The sequence below is a fragment of the Hemicordylus capensis genome, chromosome 8 (assembly GCF_027244095.1).
Source record: "Hemicordylus capensis ecotype Gifberg chromosome 8, rHemCap1.1.pri, whole genome shotgun sequence".
NCBI lineage: Eukaryota > Metazoa > Chordata > Lepidosauria > Squamata > Cordylidae > Hemicordylus > Hemicordylus capensis.
In genome coordinates, this window is record NC_069664.1 from 8,249,753 (window position 1) to 8,272,659 (window position 22,907).

Below are 22,907 nucleotides of genomic sequence, written 5' to 3' on the forward strand. Positions count from 1 at the left end.
GCAGGAATCTCTCTCGGCCCTATCTTGGAGATGCTGCCAGGGAGGGCACTTAAACCCAGCTGCAAACGATTGTGTGAACCAGGCCCATGTTTGAAGAGGGCTGCAGGAATACTCAGAAGAGCCAGGACTGGCTGAAGTTCCCTGTTGAGCTGGAAGCCCAGGCCGGCTGCCACATAATGTGCAGAAAGGCCCATCGAAAAAGTAGGGAAATAAAATATAACCTGACCCAACGCACAGTTTTCCTTCTGTTCGATGCCCTCCTTCCCTGGAAATTGGCCAGGGAGATGAAAAGCTCTATCTGACCAGCTCCGGCCAAAGACAGGAGAGCAGAAGGAGTCTTGGTGAGGCACCAGAAACGTCAGGAAAGAGCGATGGTCTGCAGCCAAATAAAGCTGCCGCAGGTTCGCTTTTCTCACAAAGAGTGGCTTTGTGAGCCCAGCAAGCCATTTTCGCGGGGTGGGAAGTTGTGAAGCTTCCTGCCTTCTCCTTTTAACCACCGATTTACCCCCTCCAAAAATTTCAGCAACTGTAAAAAGGCAACGAGGAGAACCCATTCCCGGTTTTGACTTGCTGGAGAGGTTTAAAATAATACGAGATGAAAACGACTTGACGAAGAGCAGAATCATGCACTCGGCGGCTTACGTAGGACGAGAACGGGACTCTGTATGAAGCCCTCATTAACTAAACTACGTGGAGGGGGGCTGTAAGCTCAGTGGTAGAGCACATGGTTTGCATGCAAAAAGGTCCTAGGCTCCATCCCTGGCAGCTCCAGTCAAAATGGATTTCAGAACTGAGAATGAATGACCTTCTGGCAGAGGGTCTAACTATACATTGCATAAAATATGAAGAGTGGCCTAATGAGGCCTAATCAGGGCCAGGACTACAGGATGCAGGGAGATTTTTTTAACCCTTTCCACTCATGCTGTGGCCAGTGCTCCCTCTAAGATGTGCACATGCCCACGTTTTTTGATATCCGCTTAGGTTGAATCAGGAGGGCCCCACTCTGAATGCAGGTGCACACACACTCCCTTGATACTGCTCATTCTGCACACAGATGAAGAAAAATTAGAGAGAACACTGGCTGTGGTCCTGAGAAATAATTGCCCTCTGAATCGCCCCAAGTCCTAAAGCTTCTACTTGCCTTAAGAGGGAAAACAGCTATTGGCACGCTTCCCAACTTACCATGGATATTACTCCTATAGCAATAATGTCTTTCCTTCCCTTTCCACATACAGTTGCAAACAGAGCCAGTTATATTGACTGAGTGTGACTCATCAGCCTTATATTATGCCGCCACAAGCATTTTCTTCTTCTCTTTAAAGTTAATATCTTGTGTGCATAAGCAGTGGTGCTTAGAATCAAATGTTGGTTTTTCACATGCCTAGGTTATCTGGACTGTGGAGGCTCTAAAAAGCACACACACACACACACACACACACACACACACACACACACCGGCGCTCTCCCTAGATTAGAAGTCAGGCAACACAGGTATGTGAGAAATCCATGTTTGATCATGCATACCGCTGCTACACACGCAAGAGATTAACTTCTATTTTCACATGCCTGGCTTATCTGGATTCTTGAGGTGCCACTCCAGTAATAGCCAAACCTTTAGATTGGAACCTCAAGAATCCAGATAGATAGTAGTCCACTTTGATCAAGGGGGCTAGCACAGATGAAAGTTTGCAGCAATGTCTTGAAACTGACTAATCCAGCGTTTTGCAAACTTTGGTCTTCTGATGGCACTGGGCTACAACTCCCATTATCCCCTGCCACAATGAGCAAAGGCCTTTGTGGCAGGGGATGATGAGAGTTGTAGTCCAGCACCATCAGATGACCAAAGTTTGCAAAACCCTGGATTAGTCCAATAAAAGACACTGCCTTGTGAATTCTATGCCTCTAGCCTACAAGTCTAGGCAATCCCATTCCACCCAAATAATTGTTTTTATATAGTCATAAGGGGCTGGTTCGCACAATTCAGGCAATGCCTGATACAAGAAAACCTGAGATCCCAGTAGTGCGCAGGCTCCCATGGAGCGTGTCATGGGAACCTGGTTAAAAATCAGGACTGACAACCAGAGTTCAGATCTAAAATTAATGATCTTGGGTAGGGTAGAACATAGGAAGCTGTATTGAGTTGGACCCTTGGCCCACCTAGCTCAGTACTGTCTTCACAGACTGGCAGCAGCTCTCCAAGGTTTCAGGCAGGAGTCCCTCCCAGCCCAACTTGGAGATGCTGCCAGGGATTGGACCTGAGACCTTCTGCATGCAAGGAAATGCTTTGCCACTGAGCTACAGTTCCATCCATTAAGGGGATGATCTTACAGCAGACAGTGCTCACCTGTGGTCAGTCATCCACATGCAAACCAAAGCAGACCCAGCTTAGCAAAGGGGATAATTCATAGCTCTCCTCCCATTGGGTTGGTGTGGTGCCAACCTGAGAAGGCCAGATCTTCCCCAGCTCTCACAAAATGCTCCTCAGCGTCGTGTACAGCACTGGGATCGCAGGTTTTCCTTTACCAGACATTGCTTTAATCATGTGGACTGGCCCAGAGAGTCTTATCTATATATTTACATCTCTAAGGCGTACCCGTGGCTAATCCCGTGCGTGGCAGCTCTCGCGAGAGGCTAGACCCTAAAAAGTCAAAGTGTCAACAGGGTCTCTCCAGTTCAAATGTCACGGCTGTCAAACCTGTTGCATATGGGATTGTGGACTAAAAGCTGTGGCTACACACAGGCTAATGCAAACCGTCTGCCCCAAAGCAGGACACAGCTGGGCATCCACGTCATGCTGAGCTAGCATCTAAGGAAACCTCTCTACCCGACACTCTACAAGCATGGGAGGCAGACCAAAGTGCAAACCAAGCCTTGTGCGTCAGACAGATTACCGTTCACTCCGCCAGCCTTTGGATCAGCAATTCCAGAACGCCTGATACGCGACTGGCCCAGAGTCACCCAGCAATTATCATGGCTGAATGGGGATTTGAACCCGGGTCTCCCCAGTCCTAATCCAGCACTCTAACCACTACACCACGCTGGCTGATGGGAGTTGTAGTTCAAACACAGCTGGGGGGCGGGCCTAAGTTGAGCAGGCCTACTTGAGGGAGACCACTCCGCCTCCGCTCCCCACTTGGAATATGGCAAGGATTCCCAATCTTGGGTCCCCTGATGATGTTGGACTACAACTCCCATCACCTTTTTCAGCCATTGGGGTGGGGAATGATGGGACCTGTAGTCCAACATCTGGGGACCCAAGGTTGGGCATCCCTGCAATATGAGTATACTACTACTACTGTCAGCCAGTAGTAGTATATCTACATACTATACTACTAGTATATAGTATATACTACTACTACTAATGGCGCAGCGGGGAAATGACTTGACTAGCAAGCCAGAAGTTGCCGGTTCGAATCCCCACTGGTATGTTTCCAACATACCATATGGGTAACTCCTCTATCGGGCAGCATTGATATAGGAAGATGCTGAAAGGCATCATCTCATACTAAGTGGGAGATGGCAATGGTCAACCCCTCCTGTATTCTACCAAAGACAACCACACGGCTTTGTGGTTGCCAGGAGTTGACACCGACTCTATGGCATACTTCACCTTTACTACTACTATTACTACTACCACCACTACCAACAACACAGCACACAAGTGAGAGCAGCTCTACCTTCGGAGCCCAGTAAGCTCTTCCCAGTTCATGAAATGTACCAGCCATGGTCCCACACACATTCTAACACACGAAGCCATAAGGCTAGAAATGTGCATTTTTTCCCCTTCAAAAGGAAAACGGATTCTTAGGGAGAGACTGCACGCATTTCTCCTGCAGAATCACAGCCCTGGTGGAAGTCATACAGGCCATCCGCCCTGCCTGGATTTGCCTGTTTTAGATAAAAGTAAAAAATTGTGGACCACAAAACAATGCTCGGGCTCATGCAGATGAATCATGTGTCCTTCGTTTTAATTAAATCCTTGTGGTGTACTGATGTTTTAAAATCTCTCCCTCCCTCTCCATATATACAATCTTTATTAAAACAAATTTACAGTGCTAAACAACATTGATCCAAACACAAACAGCAAATCCAAATACAACAAATCCCGATTCATCAATCCATCCAAAATCTAATATTGCCTAAGGTAGGAAAACCACCATAAGTTTCTTGATTAGTGTAAAGAATAAAATCTGACCAAATTATATAAAAAGCATTACTTGTAGTCTGGTCTGAATGGGACCGAATTATACGGGTCACCTTTTCTGAGATCGTGATATGCCATAAGTTCTTATACTAGATACCCATCAACATGGTTTGATTTCCCCACGGTTTGGCTATAGCGAACCTGGCAGCAGATACCATATTCACAATTTTTTTGATGTCACATTTGTATTGACCCTAGAAAATACATTTACTAATGCAAGCTGGGGGCATAATCCTATTTTCTGGTTTGTAATCCTGCTCATCTCCATGAATACCTCTGTCCAAAAGGATGAGACCCTACAACAGGTCCACTAGAGGTGAAAACAGGTACCCTTTGTAGCCACTTAATGGCACAAGCGGGGAAATGACTTGACTAGAAAGCCAGAGGTTGCCGGTTCGAATCCCCGCTGGTATGTTTCCCAGACTATGGGAAACACCTATATCGGGCAGCAGCGATAAAGGAAGGTGCTGAAAGGCATCATCTCACACTGTTATATATAATTATAATAAGATTATAAAAATACATAATCCATGGGATAATCACACTGTGTGGGAGATGGCAATGGGAAACCCCTCCTGTATTCCACCAAAGACAACCACAGGGCTCTGTGGTTGCCAGGAGTCGACACTGACTCGACGGCACACTTTACCTTACCCGTCAGCCCGCAACCACTCCAGCAAAGCGGAGAGCAGCCTTTTGAGATATGTGCTATTTTTACTGGGGCCAGGTACCATCTATGGAAAACGTTGAGAAAGTTCTCCTTAATTTGGGCTGAAGAGGAAGTAACTGACTTCCATTTCCATATGTTCTTCCAGTCCTGGTCTTTGATTTCCTGTTGGAAGTCGTTTCCCCAAGACACTTGAAGGCTAGGCAGCGGATTAAATGTGTGGTTTATAATCAAATCATCTAATTTTGAAACCACACCTTTGAGGGCGTCCGGGGCTTGTGTTTTAAATCGACAAGTCAAGAGTGCACATTCAAGTTCTTTCAGTGAGACATACAATATAAATTGTGCAGTAGGTTGCCTAGGGAGGCAACATCAGGGAGCCTTAAGTACCTACACCAGTGATTAACAAACCACTCTTACTTAGATCAGCCAGATCATTTAACTCAACATGCCTAGGGAGCAAGAGGTTGCTCATTCAAATGCCCACTGGTATGTTTCCCAGACTATGGGAAACGTCTATATCAGGCAGCAGCAATATAGGAAGAAGCTGAAAGGCATCATCTCATACTGTGTGGGAGGAGGCAATGGTCAACCCCTCCTGTATTCTACCAAAGACAACCACAAGGCTCTGTGGTCGCCACAAGTCAACACTGACTCAACGGCACAACTTTACTTTTACTTTACCTCCAAGCTATAGCCCCTCCCCAGCTAATGAATGCCCACTGGGGAGGGAAGCTGGTCTTGCGAGCATGAATGACCCCCTTTGCTAAGCAGGGTTCACCTTGGTTTGCATTTGGATGGGTGACTACATGTGGGCGCTGTTTGCTGTAAAATATTCACGTTAGGGGAGGTGGCTATAGCTCAGTGGCAGAACATATGCTTGCATGCAGAAGATCTCAGGTTCGGCCCTTGGCAGCATCTCCAAGTAGGAGAGCTGCTGACAGTCAGAGTAGTCAACCCTGAGCTAGATGGACCAATGGTCTGACTCCATTGGGCAGCAGCCAACGTCCCTAAATCTCTCCAATTTGGATATATTTTACTACATTTCTATCACGCCTTCTTCAGACCATGCCCTGGGCCTCTACATCCCTGTCTGGCCTTGACAAAAGGAACCCAAACCATCTCAGTGCATCCCCCCTACCAGCCTTCCGACAATTCAATCCAGCACCAGCGGGCAAGCCTGCACAACCCAGGCCTCTTTCAAAGAGGAGCTGCTGTTGCAAACCAGATGTGAAGCTACCGATCGCAAGAAAAACAAAAGATGGAAATGGGATCTTCAAGTCACAGCAACACACCTAAATTCCACAGCTCCAAAACAACTCATACAGTGTGGGAGAAGCCTCGATCAACCATGCACAAGATTCAAGTTCTGAAGTGGTTTATACCCTCCACGTTTCCATTCTCAGGACAGCTTATAAACCTTTGTGATAATTTCACGCAGTAATTTCATGCACTTTTATGCATAGGATAAGTGTGCGAAAGGCAAACAACTTTGCTGATTATTATTATTTGAATAACCCTCTAATTCCTTTCCGAAATTTCAAACCTCATCAAAGAATTTATGGCTACATGTCCCAACTCCCATTTCAGAAGAGGGGCATAAAAGAAAGGGCAGCTGGGTGGGGGGAAGAGAAGAGAAGAGATACATCTCTCAGTATTGTGGTGAAGTGTGCTAGTTAACCCACACAACGTGTGCTAGTTAACCCCCTCTTTGAAACACACTCAGTTATTTAGATCCCAAACAGAAACCACTAGGTTTTCAAACAGATTTTTAACCACAGTATGAGGAACAAAATAATGGACACATTCTCATGAACCATGCAATGTTAATTGAATGGGCATCTGAGATTCCCGAGGTGCGTTCGCTCCCGCAAAGTGTGTCATAAGAACCCAGAATTATCTGGAATCTCAGATCCACACAGCAGAAAAAACTAAGATTAAGCTAGTATTGTTAAACTCAGTTCAGATCTTGGTTAACAAACTTGGTTTCCCGTGGCATCACACTGGAGATTCCAAGTAATTTCCAGGTTCTCACAATACACTCTGTGTGGATACACTACATACACATGTGCAGTGTGCCCTGTGAATTTCAGATGCCCATTAAACCACAATTGTGCAGATCACGAGAACTCACCCATTGATTGCTGAACACACCTGGAGAGGGTACTGTTCAACATGATTCTTGTGAATACACACTTGGCAAGGAACTGCCATTGGGTTCAATCCACCAACAGTAGCACTCAGGTGAAACAAACCTATGCATGAAAATGGTCAAAGGAGAACTAGTTTTCCTACCTTCCTCTGGCAAGGTCTGAGCTGGTCTTGCAACGGACAGCGTGGCTGTGACCAGCACAGCCCAAAGAATGAGGCACTTCCAGGCAAACATCCCAGTTTTCCTGCTATTGGTTGGCAACTGCACTCTCAGACTCCATGAGGACTCGGAGCTTGGGTATCCGTTTGCAAACAGGAGAGGAATGCGGGTCTCGCTTGTTCTTCTCAGTCAGCTCTTCAAGGCGCAGGGCTTCAAACACTGTTGATTAGAACACAACAGAATTAATCTACAGGAAATCAAATATTCTATAGTCTCCAACAGGGACAGAGGAAGCCCTGACTACACCAGGGCTGCTCAGCTTCGGCCCTCCTGCAGATGTTGGCCTACAACTCCCATAATCCCTGGCTATTGACCAAGGTGGCTGGGGATTATGGGAGTTGAAGTCCAAAAACAGCTGGGAGAGGGCTAATTCGAGCAGGCCTGGTCTGCCCTGACCGGCAGCGGCTCTCCCAAGTTTCAGGCAGGAGTCTCTGCCAGCCCTACCTGGAGATGCTGCCAGGGATTGAACCAGATGCTCTACCACTGAGTTATGGCCCCATCCCCTAAGGGATACATCTTACAATGCTCACATGCAGTCCCCCATCCAAATGCAAAGCAGCGCAGACCCAGCTTAGCAAAGGGGACAGTTCATGCTCACTAGCACACCAGCTCTCCTCCCCTAGGTATCCTATTCCCTTCAAAATCCCAAACGGTAGCCAGTTGCTGAACCACTACTACAAGTGAGAGAACTCTGCCTGAAGAACAGCAGCAGGGCTGGAGCAAGAAACTTTAAACCTGGACACGTGGCACCCTCAGACGCTTCTCTCATAGGCCTCCTGGCTGCAACACACATCAACCAACGTGCAGACGTTTACAGGACACAGAGGTGCTCATTTTTTTAAAAAGTGTCTCATTAAGATTATCTGCAACAATAAATACTTATATACCGCCAAACTCCTCTTAAAGCCATCCAAACTAGTAGCCAACACCACATCTTGTGGCAGAGAATTCCACAAGTTGATTATGTGTTTTGTGAAAAAGTACTTCCGTTTGTTGGCCCTAAATTTCTTGGCAACCAATTTTATGGGATGACCCCTAGTTCTAGTGTTAGAATGTGTGTGTGAGAGAAATCTCTCTAACCAATTTCTCGACACCATGCATGATTTTAGAGACCTCTATCATGCCTCCCCGCAGTCGTCTTTTTTCTAAGCCCCAGATGTTGTAGCCTTGCCCCATAAGGAAGGTGCTCTAGGCCCCTGATCATCTTGGTTGCCCTCTTCTGCACCTTTTCCAGTTCTACTGGAAATTTAGATGAGGTGACCAGAATTGTACGCAGTGCTCCAAGTGTGGCCGCACCATAGTTTTGTATAAGGGCATTATAATATTAGCCGTTTTATTTTCAATCCCCTTCCCAATGATCCCTAACATGGAATTGGCCTTTTTCACAGCTGCCGCACATTGAGTTGACACTTCAACGAGCTGTCCACCACAACCCCAAGATCCCTCTCCTGTTCAGTGAAGACAGAGAGCATTGGCACAAAGGAGATTCGAATGGTTAGCCCTTTAATTAATCTGCCGTATGATCATATCATAACTCAGAAAATGTTGGAGCTACAAATATTGAAACTTTTTATAGTATAAAGCTCCTTGTATCAGCCTCCTTATCCAAACAAGGTTTACATACCAAGGGAAAATTTCATCGGAAGGTCCCATCGGCTGCAGTGAGGGCTGTCCTCTGCTTTTACTAAGTCAATCTCCCTTTCCTGTTTTCAGGGCTGGGGCTGTAGCTCAGTGGAAGAGCATCTGCTTGCATGCAGAAGGTCCCAGATTCAGTCCCTGGTATCTCCAGTACGGCTGGGAAAGACTCCTGCCTGAAACCTTGGAGAGCTGCTGCCAGTCAGTGTAGACAATCCTGAGCTAGATGGACCCAATGGTCTGACTCAATATACAGCAGCTTCCTCCATTCCTTTGGTCGCCACTGGCCCAAGGGTTTTCTGCTTTCATTTTCTTGGCTTAAGCTGGATTCCATTCTCTTGGATTTGACTTGAAAGATTGACACATGTTGACTAGGGATTTTAACGGAACCTGCGGGGGCCGGTTCGACGGCGTGCATGCATGTCTGCATGTGCGTGTGCAGCTTTAAGGGCGGGGGAGGATGCACTCCCCCCTCCCTGCTGCATTTCCCCTGCTGGCACTCGGTTTCTTAAGCATCCATCGGGGCGGCATCATACCTCCTGGAAGTAGTGGACGTTTTGCGGAAGTAGCAGACACGCCAGCACACAACATGCAAATTAGCATTCCTCTCCCACCCTTAAAGCTGCACACACCCCACCGTCGAACCGGTAGAACCACCCGCCGTTCGAACCGGTTCGGAGGCCCATAAAGAGCTTCCGAACCGGTTCCATGCACATCCCTAATGTTGACTCTAGTTTTTATGCTATCCCACACAAAAATGCTGGTGCCATGTCCAATTCCCACCCAAGCGTTTGGTTCTCCCTCACTAGTGGGGCTGCGATAGCTGGTTGCAAACACATGGTGTATTTTAGCTACACCTCCTGCTTTTGCGTGTTGCCAGTTGGCATGCAGTCTTCTGCTCTCGGCAATATCACTGCTCAGTGTGATATCTGGCAAATAATATTGCTTCCTTACTGTGGGGAATAGAGCAGTGTTCCCTGTTACAAGGATTCTCAGATGCTGACTATAGCTTCCATTATCCCCAGCCAGAGGCCATTGCAGCTGGGGATGATGGGAGTTGTATTTTATTTATTTAGTTAGTATATTTGTACACTGCCCCAAACTCATATCACTGGGCAGTTTACAAGTTGAAAATCTAAAACTAAGACAGAAATGAAAATAGTTTGAAACCACAATCTTAGTTAAAAGCTTGGGTGGGGAAAAAAAATCTGTCTTAAGAACCTTTTTAGAAGCTGTCAGAGATGGGGAGGCTCTTATTTCAGCAGGGAGCGCATTCCAAAGCCTCTGGGTGGCAACAGGAAAGGCCTGTCCGAGTGGCCGCCAGAAGAACTGGTGGCAACTGCAGATGGACCTCTCTGGATGCTCTTGATGGGCTGCATTGAGTACAATGTTATTGTAGTCTATAACATTTGGTAATCCCTGTTACAGGGAGAGGAGAGATGGTCTTGTGGTAGCAAGCATGACTTGTCCCCTTAGCTAAGCAGGGTCTGCCCTGGTTGCATATAAATGGGAGACAAGAAGTGTGAGCACTATAAGATCTTCCCCTCAGGGGATGGAGCCACTATGGGAAGAGCATCTAGCTTCCAAGTTCCCTCCCGGGCAGCATCTCCAAGATAGAGCTGAGAGAGACTCCTGCCTGCAACCTTGGAGAAGCTGCTGCCAGTCTGTGGAGAGTAGACAATACTGAGCTAGATGGACTTAAGGTCTGACTCAGTATATGGCAGCTTCCTATGTTCCTAGGGAACACTGGAATAGCGCTATTTTGGGTTATTTCTGTCTGCACAAGTTTCCTTCCTGTCTCTTGGGTTGCAGAGCTCTTCTCTCTTTTGCCACATCTAGATTTTGGCTTGAGAGTCTAATGGCTCTTGAGAGTGCACACAGTCCATTAGGCATAAATCCATAGCCATAAGACCTTCTATGGTGCAGTATTTTTGTTTTTATTTGATCTTAATAAAGGTTTTATGGTGTTGCTTTCTAGCTGGACTAAGTCGATGCCCTATTCAACCCCAGCACAGCATCCTTCCAGTGGCTGTTGTTGGTGTCTATCTTTGAGGACTTTGATTGAAAAGCAGTATATAAGATAGAAGCAGTAGTAGACACAAAAAAACATTTTCAATTCAAACATTTCCAGAAAATCCACATTTCTGGTCAACATAGGATATTCCTCTCCACTCCAACCCCCTACTGTCATACTAGGTTTTAATCAACTATTTCATATTATCCACAATTTGCTGTTATATCTGGACCTGAAAACCATGGTTTCTGCTATCCCTTCAAACCAGGATCAGAAGTAGAAGAAACTGGTTAAACACAGAGCATGAGAGGAGAAGGGAGAAAAGAGAGACCTTGCAAAAATGGATTAAAATTGTAGGTACACTTCACTCATCCACTTAAAACAGTGGGGTATCAAAAGAGCAACAGTTACCTGCCCTCTAAGATGCCATGGGGCTCAAATCCAGGGTATCTGCCTGAGGGACCCATGCATCTTCTCTCTGCATCACAAGAGAAGCAGAGAGAAGGGCTGCTGCCCTGTCCCTTGCTGCTCCACAGCACTCTCCTGACAAAGGTAGGAAGAGGAACTGCAGCCAGCTAACTCAAGGAAGTCCTGATCCTTGTTGCATCCTTTTAAAGGGCAAAAGGACGGTGGAAAATTGTGTGGGCGAAAGCCATAATTTTCTCAGTTGGATGTCTGAAAAAGCCTTGCTTGGTTATCTTGTTATCAAAGGTCATGATGACTGGGATTTATGTACCAGTCCAGCAGTTAAAAGCTGACACTAGACTTTTAGCAGGGTCGTGCACAAAATGAGTTTTGCATTCTGCTTCAAGCTCGAAACAAAACACAAAACGGCCAGAACATTTCATCAGAACAGCAGCCAAACCAGCCGTTTCAACCAAACAACTCAAAACATTAGTGTTTGGGCCCTAGGGAACAATGGGGAAACTCAAAACACCCCAATGTTCCCCATGGGTAGCTCCTAGGGACACCAAAGTGGGTTGTGTGGCAGGGCATGATGGGTGCTACCTACCACCCAACCCACAAAAGAAATGAGCAAGCGGGTGGTTTTTAACACATTTTTAACCTTCCCCCCAAATCCCCAAAGTTTGACCCCTGCCGTCTATTTCTCACCACAACACCATCTCACAAACAAAACAAACCACTACTCAAGGAAGGTTCAAGGAAGGTTCAAGGCAGGCACCCAAGTTCTGCCTTTGTCAATCTGAGATCCAGTAAAACCAGATAGTTCTAGCAGCAACAGAATGACATGTGTATGCTCTGTGCTGAGAAAAGTACACCATAAAATCAAACCTTCCTTCCTCCTCTCCTGATGTTTCCTCTTCTTCAACAGAGGCACAGTATAAGGGCTCTCTCTCTCTCTCTGTGCCTCCCAGTCCCTTTGAATAATTCCCTCCTTTTGTGTTCTTTCCCATCTCCCTCCTCCCAGCCAGCCAAAGGGGGCATAGCTGCCCATGACAACGCTTGATTTGTATGATAACAAGCCAACCAAGGATTTTCTGCACATCCCTAATTTTTAGCAGTGATGTGGCCCCTGATAATGCCCTTTTAAAAGCGATAAATGCATATTTAGAAGTTTTGCTACAGAGCAAAATACTTAGCTTATGAGTCTCTGGTATTTTGGGAAACTGCTGCCCAAATGGTTTTGTTTATCAAGTACGATGTTACTCCAAACACAGCCTAGTGGGGAATTTTCCTGGCTCTTCTCTTTCCTAGAAGGAACTTGCTGCATGGAAAGGGCGGGGGGCAGAGTGCTGAAATGTGCAAAGCGCGCATTTGTGTGGCCGGGAGGACGGAGGGGAGAGAGTCACAAAATGAAAATCCCCTGAGAAGGGACTGGAGAGCTGGCATCAAGTTGTACATTTTTCTCCCCTGATGCACCCCCAAGGATGGCTCAGGACAGCGTCAGAGGGAAGCCCATCCTGGCTTCCCCAAAGGCCAGGTTCATATTTCCAGCATGAATCCCAAGGACGAGTCACTAGCTGTGAGGCGTCCTTTCGGCAACGCAGAAAAGAGGCACTGGAGAGGCTGGAAGTGGTGTCAGCAGGAAAACATGCAGCTGACCGAAGGCCAAACTGCACAGAGAGAGTTTTTGAGTGAGTTTTTGAGTGGGAGAGGGAGGAAGAGAGAGAGAGAGAGAGAGAGAGAGAGAGAGAGAGAGAGAGAGAGAGAGAGAGAGAGACACTTGCTCCTGAATAGCATAAAACTTTAAAAGGAGCGAGGCCGGTGGGCGGGGGGTTAATGAAAAAACCCTCCATCTGCCAAAGTATCACCAAACACAGCACATTCTGAACCCTGTATGGAACAGCTCAACAGTGTAAATATATATCTCCAATACAAGTGGCCTGACTGTGTCTGGGCTGTTCCACTTCCCGAGTCTTTCGGTGATGGAAAATTCCTTTACATCCCTATACACAGAAGCCTAGCAGGCCATGGCAGCGACGATGGAACCTCCTCCTCGACGGAATCTCCTTGGCCAGAACTGGGGCCTTATAGCACCAGGAGTCCAGTAATTACCCCATCCCATCTGCAGCCACTTTGCATCTTTTTTACATTTTTAAGCGGCAGCGATAAAAGTACCTTTCAGCATGGAAAATGTGCCCCTTCACCACGGGGCAAGCACAGCCTGGCCTGAATGGATGGCAGAGGATGAAGGAACAGCTCATATATGAATAGGACAAATATTTATATACCGCTTTTCAGCAAATGTTCCCAGAGCGGTTTATATAGAAATCAACAATAAAAAAAAGAACAGCTCCCTGTCCCCAAAGAGCTCACAATATAAAAAAGAAACATAAGATAGACATCTTGAAGCAACCACTGGAGGAATGCTGTGTTGGGGATGGATAGGGTCAGTTGCTCTCCCCCTACTCAATAAAGGGAGTCACCACTAAAAAGGCTCAGTTAACAAATGAACACAGATGGCTGCCTTCTACAGAGTCAGACCATTGGTTCATCCGAGTCAGAACTGTCTACCTGGCAGGATGCAGCTCTCTGCAGCAGGTGTGGCACAAAACTCTGGTGGGGGGGCCTGTCCCCTTTCATAATAATCCTTCCAAGCTTTGAAAGTGGTGTTGAGAAGAACATAGGAAGCTGCCATATACAGAGTCAGACCACTGGCCTACCTAGCTCAGTATTGTCTTCACAGACTGGCAGCGGCTTCTCCAAGGTTGCAGGCAGGAATCTCTCTCAGCCCTATCTTGGAGATGCTGCCAGGGAGGGAACTTGGAATCTTCTACATGCAAGCCTGCAGATGCTCTTCCCAGAGCAGCCCCACCCCCTACGGGGAACATCTTCCAGTGCTCACACATGTAGTCTCCGATTCAACCCTGCTTAGCAAAGGGGACAATTCATGCTTGCTCCCACAAGACCAGCTCTCCTCCTGGTGGGGGAAGAAAGGTTGCCAGCAGCCTCCTGGTCCCTCCTTGCACGGTTCTCTTTCATTTTTTTCACTTGTGTGCGCAATGAGTTTTGTTCTGGACAGCAGGATCAAGGCAGTGTGTGCGCACCTGCATTCAGAGTGGGGCCTCCTGCTTCATCCTGAGCGGGATCTAAAATTAACTGAGCAGACAACAAATTTGTGAGCATGCACACATGCACACACCTTAGAGGGAACACTACCTCCTTGTGTTTTTTGCAAACTTGGCAAGGGATGCGAGGAGAGGTGCTCCTTACAAAGCTTGCAAGGGTCCGATTGGTCCGAAGAGCTGCTCCAACAGTGGCAGCAAAGGGGATCTGGCCTCTTGGCTGGCGCCCCCGTCATTTGCCACCTGAGACAACCACCTTGCCTGGCCTCATAGAAGAGCCGTCTTGCGCTTGGGCTGTTCAAGTCAGGGTCTTCCCAGCCCTACTTGAGCCCTATTCACAGGTTATGTTAGACATTCATACAACTAGGGTACACTGGTACAGATCTGTACACAGGTACGACAATTCATACATTATGCTGAACACAGGTCCAGCCATGCAATTCCTGCCGCTTCCATGCATTTGAAGGCTCTGTTCCTAGGCTTACTTTTAAAACCAATGCAGGTTCAGCCATTAACACAAAACCATGTATGCCTCTACAGACATCTGTACACATGTGCAGCCTAATGTCCGAATAGGAACCTAGAAAGCTGCCATATGCCGGGTCAAACCACTGGTCCATCTAGTTCAGTACTGTCTACACAGACTAACAGCAGCTTCTCCAAGGTTACAGGCAGAAGTCTGTCTCAGCCGTAGCTGGAGATGCCAGGGAGGGAACCTGGAACCTTCTGCATGCAAGCATGCAGAATGTAGATGCTCTTCCCAGAGTGGCCCCATCCCCTAAAGGAAATATCTTACACTGCTCAGGCATTTAGTCTCCCATTCAAATGCAAACCAAGGTGGACCCTGCTTAGCAATGGGGGCAATTGATGCTTGCTACCACAAGACCCACTCTCCTCCCCACACACTTTGGAGAAGTTAGGGATTGAACCTGGAATCACCTGCATGTTCTACCACTGAGTGAAAGAACCTTCCTGGGCAGATGACGGGCTCCCCCCCCAAAAAAACCTCATCACATCTTTGGTTAAACTAAGCACTGCTCCCAAGCCCTTCCCTTGTCAGTACGCAGGGCAAATTCTATAAAAACCCAATGTGTACAGACAGAGAGGTGTGCCATGGCATAGTCACCCTTTTGAATAGCCTTTTGCACTGCTGGGGGAAAGGTAGCAGCCAGAAACGGAAGATTCTTGGCCACAGAAGGGGCAGGAATTCTTCTCACAAGTTTCTGAGGCCTTGAGACATGACAGTCCAACACCGTCAGAGGAAATACCTGTTCCTGGACTGAACTTCCAACTGCAGGTGGGGGAAATCCAACACTTGCATGCTTGCTAAAACAACACCACCCCACTCCATCATGAATGTTCAAATCCATGACAGGGAAAAGGCCAGTGATCCCTATAACAGCAAGTTCCAGATGTTGTTGACTACAACTCCCAGCATCCCCCCGCTGCAATAGGAAATACTGGAGAAGGCTAGATCAGAAGCTCATGTTGGCTTGACATTCCAGCTCCACCCCTCTCCCTTTTCCTTTTACACAATGGTGGAGAATCCAAAGATTTGATGTCTTCACCTGCAGTGGTACAGGCAACAGGTGTATCCTGTGAGGATACCAATGCAAACAGTGGCTGTCAGCTGAGACCAGGCATTCTCCTTATGTTTCCTGATATTCCTCCGCTCTCCAAACACACAGGGACAGAAACTTGTTTCAGCCATTAAACAGTAACGGAATCAGTCATGTGACCACCTTTTCCAAAGATCAGAATTTTGGTGCAGCATTTCTGATTCCATTACCAATGCATTTTGCATGTTTCTTTCACACACACACACACACACACACACACACTCTTAAGGGTTTTGTAAAAAAACCAACAACAAGACCTTAGTGTAGGTTATGGCTCTCTTACCAGAGGGTATATGTATCAGCTTGAACATTTGCTTATGGCTACAGCCTTTGAAGAAGCAGTAATGTGCCTGATTCCATTACCCTTGGAATCACCCCAAAGAAAACTTGCCAAGGCCTTTGCTAATCTGATCTCTCTGGCACCAAAGTACATGCTACAGTTTTGTGAGAAGGGTCTGCTTTCGAGTTCCCCTCAAAAAGAAAGGCCATTACTCAGGAACAAAGGAAGCTGCCTTGTACTGAGTCAGACCCTCAGTCCATCTAGCTCTGTATTGTCTACACTGACTGGCAGCAGCTCTCCAAGGTTTCAGGCAGGAGTCTCTCCCAGTCCTACCTGGAGCTATCAAGGAGTGAAACTGGGACCTTTTCCATTGCAAGCATGCAGATGCTCTTCCATGGAGCTTTGTAGGGCTCCATCCCTTAAGGCAGGCCTTCCCAATGGGTGGTAGTCCAAATGTGGCTGAACTACAACCCCCATCACTCCCAGCTCCAATTTATTATGGCTGGAGATGATGGGAGTTGTAGTTCACCAACATCTGGAGTACCACCGGTTGGGAACCCCTGACCTAAGGGGAACATCTTACAGTGCTCACATGCAGTGTTCCTTCTAACAGGGATTCCCAGATGTCGTTGACTACAACTCCCATAACCCCCAAGCCAAAGCCATTGAGAGGACACTGCTCAGTCGCCTCCCATCCAAATGCACACCAGGACAGACCCTGCTTAGCAAAGGGGACAATTCATGCTTTCTGCCGCAAGATCAGCAACCCTTCGCAACCTACCTAAGACACCGACCTCTTACTCTTCTCCAAAACCAGCCGGAAGGCAGAGGCCGTTCTCCCTTTGCTGGCTTCCCAGACTGCCCTCCGGAAAGCGCCCGTGAACTTGAAGGATGCGTGTTGGGAGTACAAAGGTGCAGCTCTTCTCGGTATTTACAGAAGTCTTTATATAAATCCGAACAGGACGGCTGTTCATTGCCCAGGGCAGGAATGCAAACAGAGGTGCCCTTCAGTTCCTTCCTTCCTTCCCCCGTGTGGGAACTGGCCCTCTGCTCACCTTCCCGCCCCCAGCACATCCTCCCGGTTACAAGACTTCATTTGATCAGCAGACGTCCCAGGACGCCAAGGGCTGCTTCGGACACGTACCGCTGCCGCAGCTCTCCCTCCACGGGACGATACGAGGGCCTCGTGCGCCCGTCGGCACGGGGGACCAAGTCCCCTGCAAACTCCAAGCACACCGAGGCACCAGTGGGCACCGCTTCCGTAAGGTTGGCGCTTCCAGAATGTTCCGTCAAGAACGGTGGGGCCACTGCAAAAACGCCAGCGCACACGAGGATTTCTGGCGTGAAAGGGTACTTCTGTATCCGGGGGCTTCATTGCAAGGCTTGAGGGCCAGAGGCCGGCCACATCAACCCCAAGCACAGCTCCCGGACCAACGGCTTATTGGGCCAGTGTGAATCTTTCCCCGGAGCTGAATATTCTGCACAGTTCCCCTGGCACTGTACAGAGACAACCATTCTCATGGTGAAGTGCAGTGCACCCCCAGGGGGCTCATTTAAGGCAGGGCTGCACAACTTTGGCCCTCCTGCAGATGATGATGATGATGATTATTATTATTATTATTTATATCCCGCTCTTCCTCCAAGGAGCCCAGAGCAGTGTACTACATACTTAGGTTTCTCCTCACAACAACCCAGTGAAGTAGGCTAGGCTGAGAGAGAAGTGATTGGCCCACAGTCACCCAGCAAGTCTCATGGCTGTTGCTGTTTATTTACGATCTTAGATCAAACATCAATATACACAGAATATACACAGTAAAGCAAGAAAACAAAAACGGAAACAAAGTCTAAAATGTCATCAAATATATAAAATCAGGAACCTTTGACAGTAACCGATTGCTGTGCTCTAGCTTCTCTTAGTTTGGTCAATGTGTAACAGAATTTAGCAACCGCCAGGGATATTGTTGGGTCCCTGTCTTCTAATAAACATATAAGAATTGTCTCCACTGAGTGGCTTTTGAGATCTTTCAGATACCGAGATAAAAATAAATCTCTTTCATCAGTATAAAGTGGACAATGTAACAGTGAATGCATCAGTGTTTCATGGCTGAATGGGGATTTGAACTCGGATCTCCCCAGTCCTAGTCCAGCACTCTAACCACTACATCACACTGGCTCTTATGATGTCAGATGTCAGACTACAACTCCCATCATCCCGGCTATTCTGTAGGCCACCTCCAGCCTCAAAGGCAGGATGCCTCTGAGTACCAGTTGCAGGGGAATCACAGCAGGAGAGGGGGCATGCCCTCAACTCCCGCCTGTGGGCTTCCCAGCAGCATCTGGTGGGCCACTGTGTGGAACAGGATGCTGGACTAGATGGGCCTTCTTGGGTCTGATCCTGCAGGGCTGTTCTTATGTTCTTATTTACTGGCCACTGTGGCAGGGGATGATGGGAGTTGTACTCCAAGAACAGCTGGAAGGGCAAAAGTTGTGCAGCCCTGCTTTAAAGGGAAACAGAGCCCCTTGGAAGGTGTACCCACATTGTTGAGTAGCATAGCCCTTCCCAGCGCTTTCCCCCAAAGATTCCATAAGAGAGAGCTCTGCCCCTCTTGAAAGACCCTCTCGCCACTGCTAAGGTGTCCCCAGGTTGCTAGCTGCCCATGCCCAGTTGTAGAAAGGGGAAAGGCTCACTGGTAGAAGAATGAATGCAGATTAGAATTTGGGCAGGAGCCCAGGTGCATTTCTGATCAGGAGCGAAGACAGGAAGGAACTGGGGAATCACACCTGAGCATGCTGGGAGAAGGGGGACGGACTTCAGCTACTTGAAAAACACCTGAGATTTCCTGTCTATGGGGAGCAAGGAGTGGAAGTTAACCCTTTGTGAGCTGTGACCTCCTACTTCGAGGGAGAAAGAGTTTCACACTGAAGATGGCTTCCCATCACACCCACTCGGGGCCATTCTTCTCAGGTGGGGAGCAGATGCTGGGGAATAGGGGAGAAGGTCAGTGATAACGAAGAGATATCAGTTAGTGCTTGCAGTTACTGTCCAGGTCGCCCAGGACTTGGAGAAAGGAGATATGGAGAAGTTCTTCTCCCTCTCACAGCACTAGAACCAGGGGTCATCCCATGGAACTGATAGCCAGGGATAGGGGCGTAACTATAGTAGGGCAAGGGGAGACAGTTGTTTGGGGGCCCACTGCCTTGGGGGCCCCCCCAGAGGCAAGTCACATGACTGACTCCCCCAGCCACACACCTGCCTTTTTCTTTCGTAGAATACAGGAGGGGTTTCCCATTGCCATCTCACGGGCAGTATGAGACGATGCCTTTCAGCATCTTCCTAGATCGCTGCTGCCCGATAGAGGTGTTTCCTATATTCTGGAAAACATGAGCGGGGATCCGAACCAGCAACCTCTTGCTCACTAGGCAAGTAATTTCCCCACTGTGCCATTTGGTAGCTCTCATTCGTGGCTACAAGCCACTTCCAGCCGCAGAGGCAAAAAGTCTCTAAATGCCAGTTGCAGGGGAGCAACAGTAGGAGAGAGGGCGTGCCTTCATCTCTTGCTGATGGGCTTCCCAGTGACCTCTGGTGGGCCACTGTGGGAAAGAGGATGCTGGATTAGATGGCGGGCGCATCATTAATCAATGGAATTCTGCACCATGGAATGTGGTGATGGCCACCAGCTTGGAAGATTTTAAGCGGGGCCTAGACAAGTTCATGGAGGACAAGCCGATCAATGGCTACTAGTCCTGATGGCTATTGGCTACCTGCAGACTCAGAGGCAAGGTGCAGGGGAGCAATGGAGGAGAGGGGGCATTCCTTCATCTCCTGGCTGTCTGGCTTCTCAAGAGATCTGGCAGGCCACTGTGGAAGCCAGGGTGCTGGACTAGGTAAGCCTTGGGCCTGATCCAGCAAGGCTCTTGTGTTATATTGTAGTTTGTGAGCGCAGAGAATTCTCCGTTAGAAATCTCTAGCCCCTCCCGCAGAGCTCGAGCCCCCAGAATTCCCAGGAGGACGATGGACTATTAAACCAGTTTAAATCTCTGGTGCAGATAAGCAGACAGGCAGTTTCAGGTGGGGTGATGTTCCAGTGAAATCAGATGAAAAAGACTCACACCAACATCTTCGGCAATGTTCTATAAGAGCTTTTGGTATTTGCTTTAGCGAAGCATTGAACAATTTGACCTTCTGAATTGTGGATATAATAGCTGAAGAGGGAAATCAAGCAGTTTCCTACCTCTTAGGAATACAGGAGCCAGCTTAATGTAGTGGTTAGAGCAGGGATTCTCAAACTTGGGTCCTCAGGTGTTATTGGACTTCAACTCCCATAATCCCCAGCCTCAGTGGCCTTTGGTTGGGGATTATGGGAGTTGAAGTCCAATAACACCTGAGGACCCAAGTTTGAGAATCACTGGGTTAGAGTGTTGGAGTAGGACCGGAAGGTCCCGGGTTCGAATTCCCATTCAACCATGAAACTCACTGGGTGACTCTGGGCCAGTCATTTTATCTCTCAGCCTAACCTCCCTCACAGGGTTGTTGTGAGGATGAAAATAAGCATGTGCACTGCTCTGAGCTACTCAGAGGAAGAGCAGGATATAAATGTAGAAAATAAAATAAATAAATAAAATTTGTGAACTGCACCTATATCCAAAGCCCACACATCTCATCTCAGAGGAGACCGGGCAGGACGCGGCCGGAGCTCAGTGGTAGAGGAACTGCTTTGTATGCAGAAGGTCCCAGGTTCAACCCAGTGTCCCCTCTAACAGGGATTCCCAGATGTTGTTCACTACAACTCCCATAATCCCCAAGGAAAGGCTATTGCAGCTGAGGATGCTGGGAGTTGCAGTCAACAACCATATTCCCATAACTGGGAATCCCTGTTGGAAGGAACACTGGTTCAATCCCTGGCACCTCCAAGGAGGGCTGAAAAAGACCCCTGGCTGAAACCTTGGAGAGCTGCTACCCGTCAGTGTAGGCTGAGGTAGAGGGACCAATGGTCTGACAGCTTCCTACATTCCTATGAGATGCACTATTTCCTTCTTCAGATATTCCAGCCAAAGTACAAAACGTAGACTTGCTAGTCATTGATGTTGTTTGTTTCCTCCCAGGGTTGTAATGACTGAAGCTTCCTTTGGAGATCAGCCATCATTTAGGGTCAAACGGCCCAAGATGCTCAGAGATGTGAGTGTTTCCCCGCGGTTTCTTTCTGCCTCCACCCTTAACCCAAAGCAGCTGCAGGAAATGGGAACTAAGATCAGAAGCTCATATGAGGGATATTTATTTATTTCCCTGTGGAACATTTTTCTTTTCAAACTTGTCCCCTTTTCCAAACTTCTTTTCAACCCATGGGGAGAAAAAGATATTTATCGTTGGGTCTTTGGCTCCACAGGGCAAAATGCAGTATGGGTGTGCGTGTGTGTGCGTGTGTGTGCTAAGAAAAGTTGGGGAAAGAGGTAAGCAGCCTTCTCTGCCTACATGAACTTCTGCTCTAGATTAAGAACCTCCACACTATGGGAAGCTGCAACCTTGGACCCCAAATGTCATTGCAGTACAGTTTCCATTATACGATACGACACGACACGACACGACACGACACAATACAATACAATGAAATGAATATTGTATATACTGCTTTTCAACCAAAGTTCCCAAAGCAGTTTACATACAGAAATAAATTAATAATAAATTAATTAAATGGATAATGGATAATTAAATTATCCACATTAATTATGTGGATAATTAAATCATCCACATTTACAACAGCCAAAGGCCAATGTGGCTGGGGATGATGGAGACTGTAGTCCACCACCTTCTGGAGGCCCAAGCTGGAGAACTCCTGCCATAGTGGCTAAGCACACAAACACTTCAGGAAAGTTTTTACAGGATAGAGGATCATGAGCACCTTGACTAGTAGACATCTTTCTTAGAGACCCACAAGACTATCGGCCAGTTGTACAATCCAGATCGGCTGAAGGAATGCCCTCAGTTTATCATCCAGGCAAAATATTTTACTTGCCAAGATATGTTAGTACATTGCTCATCAGGACTTCCCCCCACCATTTCTCACTCGTCACAGACTAGTGGATTTCTGCAGCCCTGCAGATAGGGGGAAAGCACCAACCCCATTCTGTTTAACTAAAGACTGAAAGTTTGCTGGATTGGGCCTGTGCCACCTGCAGGCTGTAGCCGGGGAAGCAAACCCACAGAAGTTACTAGTCTACTTGCCTACATGTGCCGATACGAGTCCTTGGTAGCCAAAAGGAAAAGGCATGATAGCAGTCTTCAAAGTATCTAGCTGTCACACAGAAGGAGGAACAGACATCTTTCTCTGTTGCTCCTGAGCGCAGGACTAGAACCCAGAGCTCAAAATGGCAAGGAAGCAGACCTAGGCAGGACTTTAGGAAGAATTTCCTGACTGTAAGAGCTGTTTGGCTTTGGCAGTGGCAGGCTCTTCTTTTCCACGGGGTTTCAAACAGAGGCCGGACGGCCATCTGCCAGGGAACCTGGCAGTTGCTCGCCTTAGCAAGTAACATTCATTCATTGCCTTCTACCACACCAACTCCCTATGGCAGCCTGCAGAAAACTGTGCTACGCC

The 22,907-nt window shown here is 47.7% G+C and overlaps 1 protein-coding gene across 6 annotated transcripts in view; it reads right to left on the reverse strand.

Moving 5' to 3' along the window:
• Window positions 1–22,907, reverse strand: part of FGFR1 (fibroblast growth factor receptor 1) — a 108,835-nt gene that overhangs the window by 66,870 nt on the left and 19,058 nt on the right. For all 6 annotated transcript variants that reach the window (XM_053269687.1, XM_053269684.1, XM_053269689.1 and 3 more), the window contains exon 2: window positions 7,167–7,401. In XM_053269687.1, coding sequence (XP_053125662.1) covers window positions 7,167–7,257 — 91 coding nt within the window. In that variant the 5' untranslated portion in view covers window positions 7,258–7,401. The remainder of the gene's footprint in view (window positions 1–7,166; window positions 7,402–22,907) is intronic.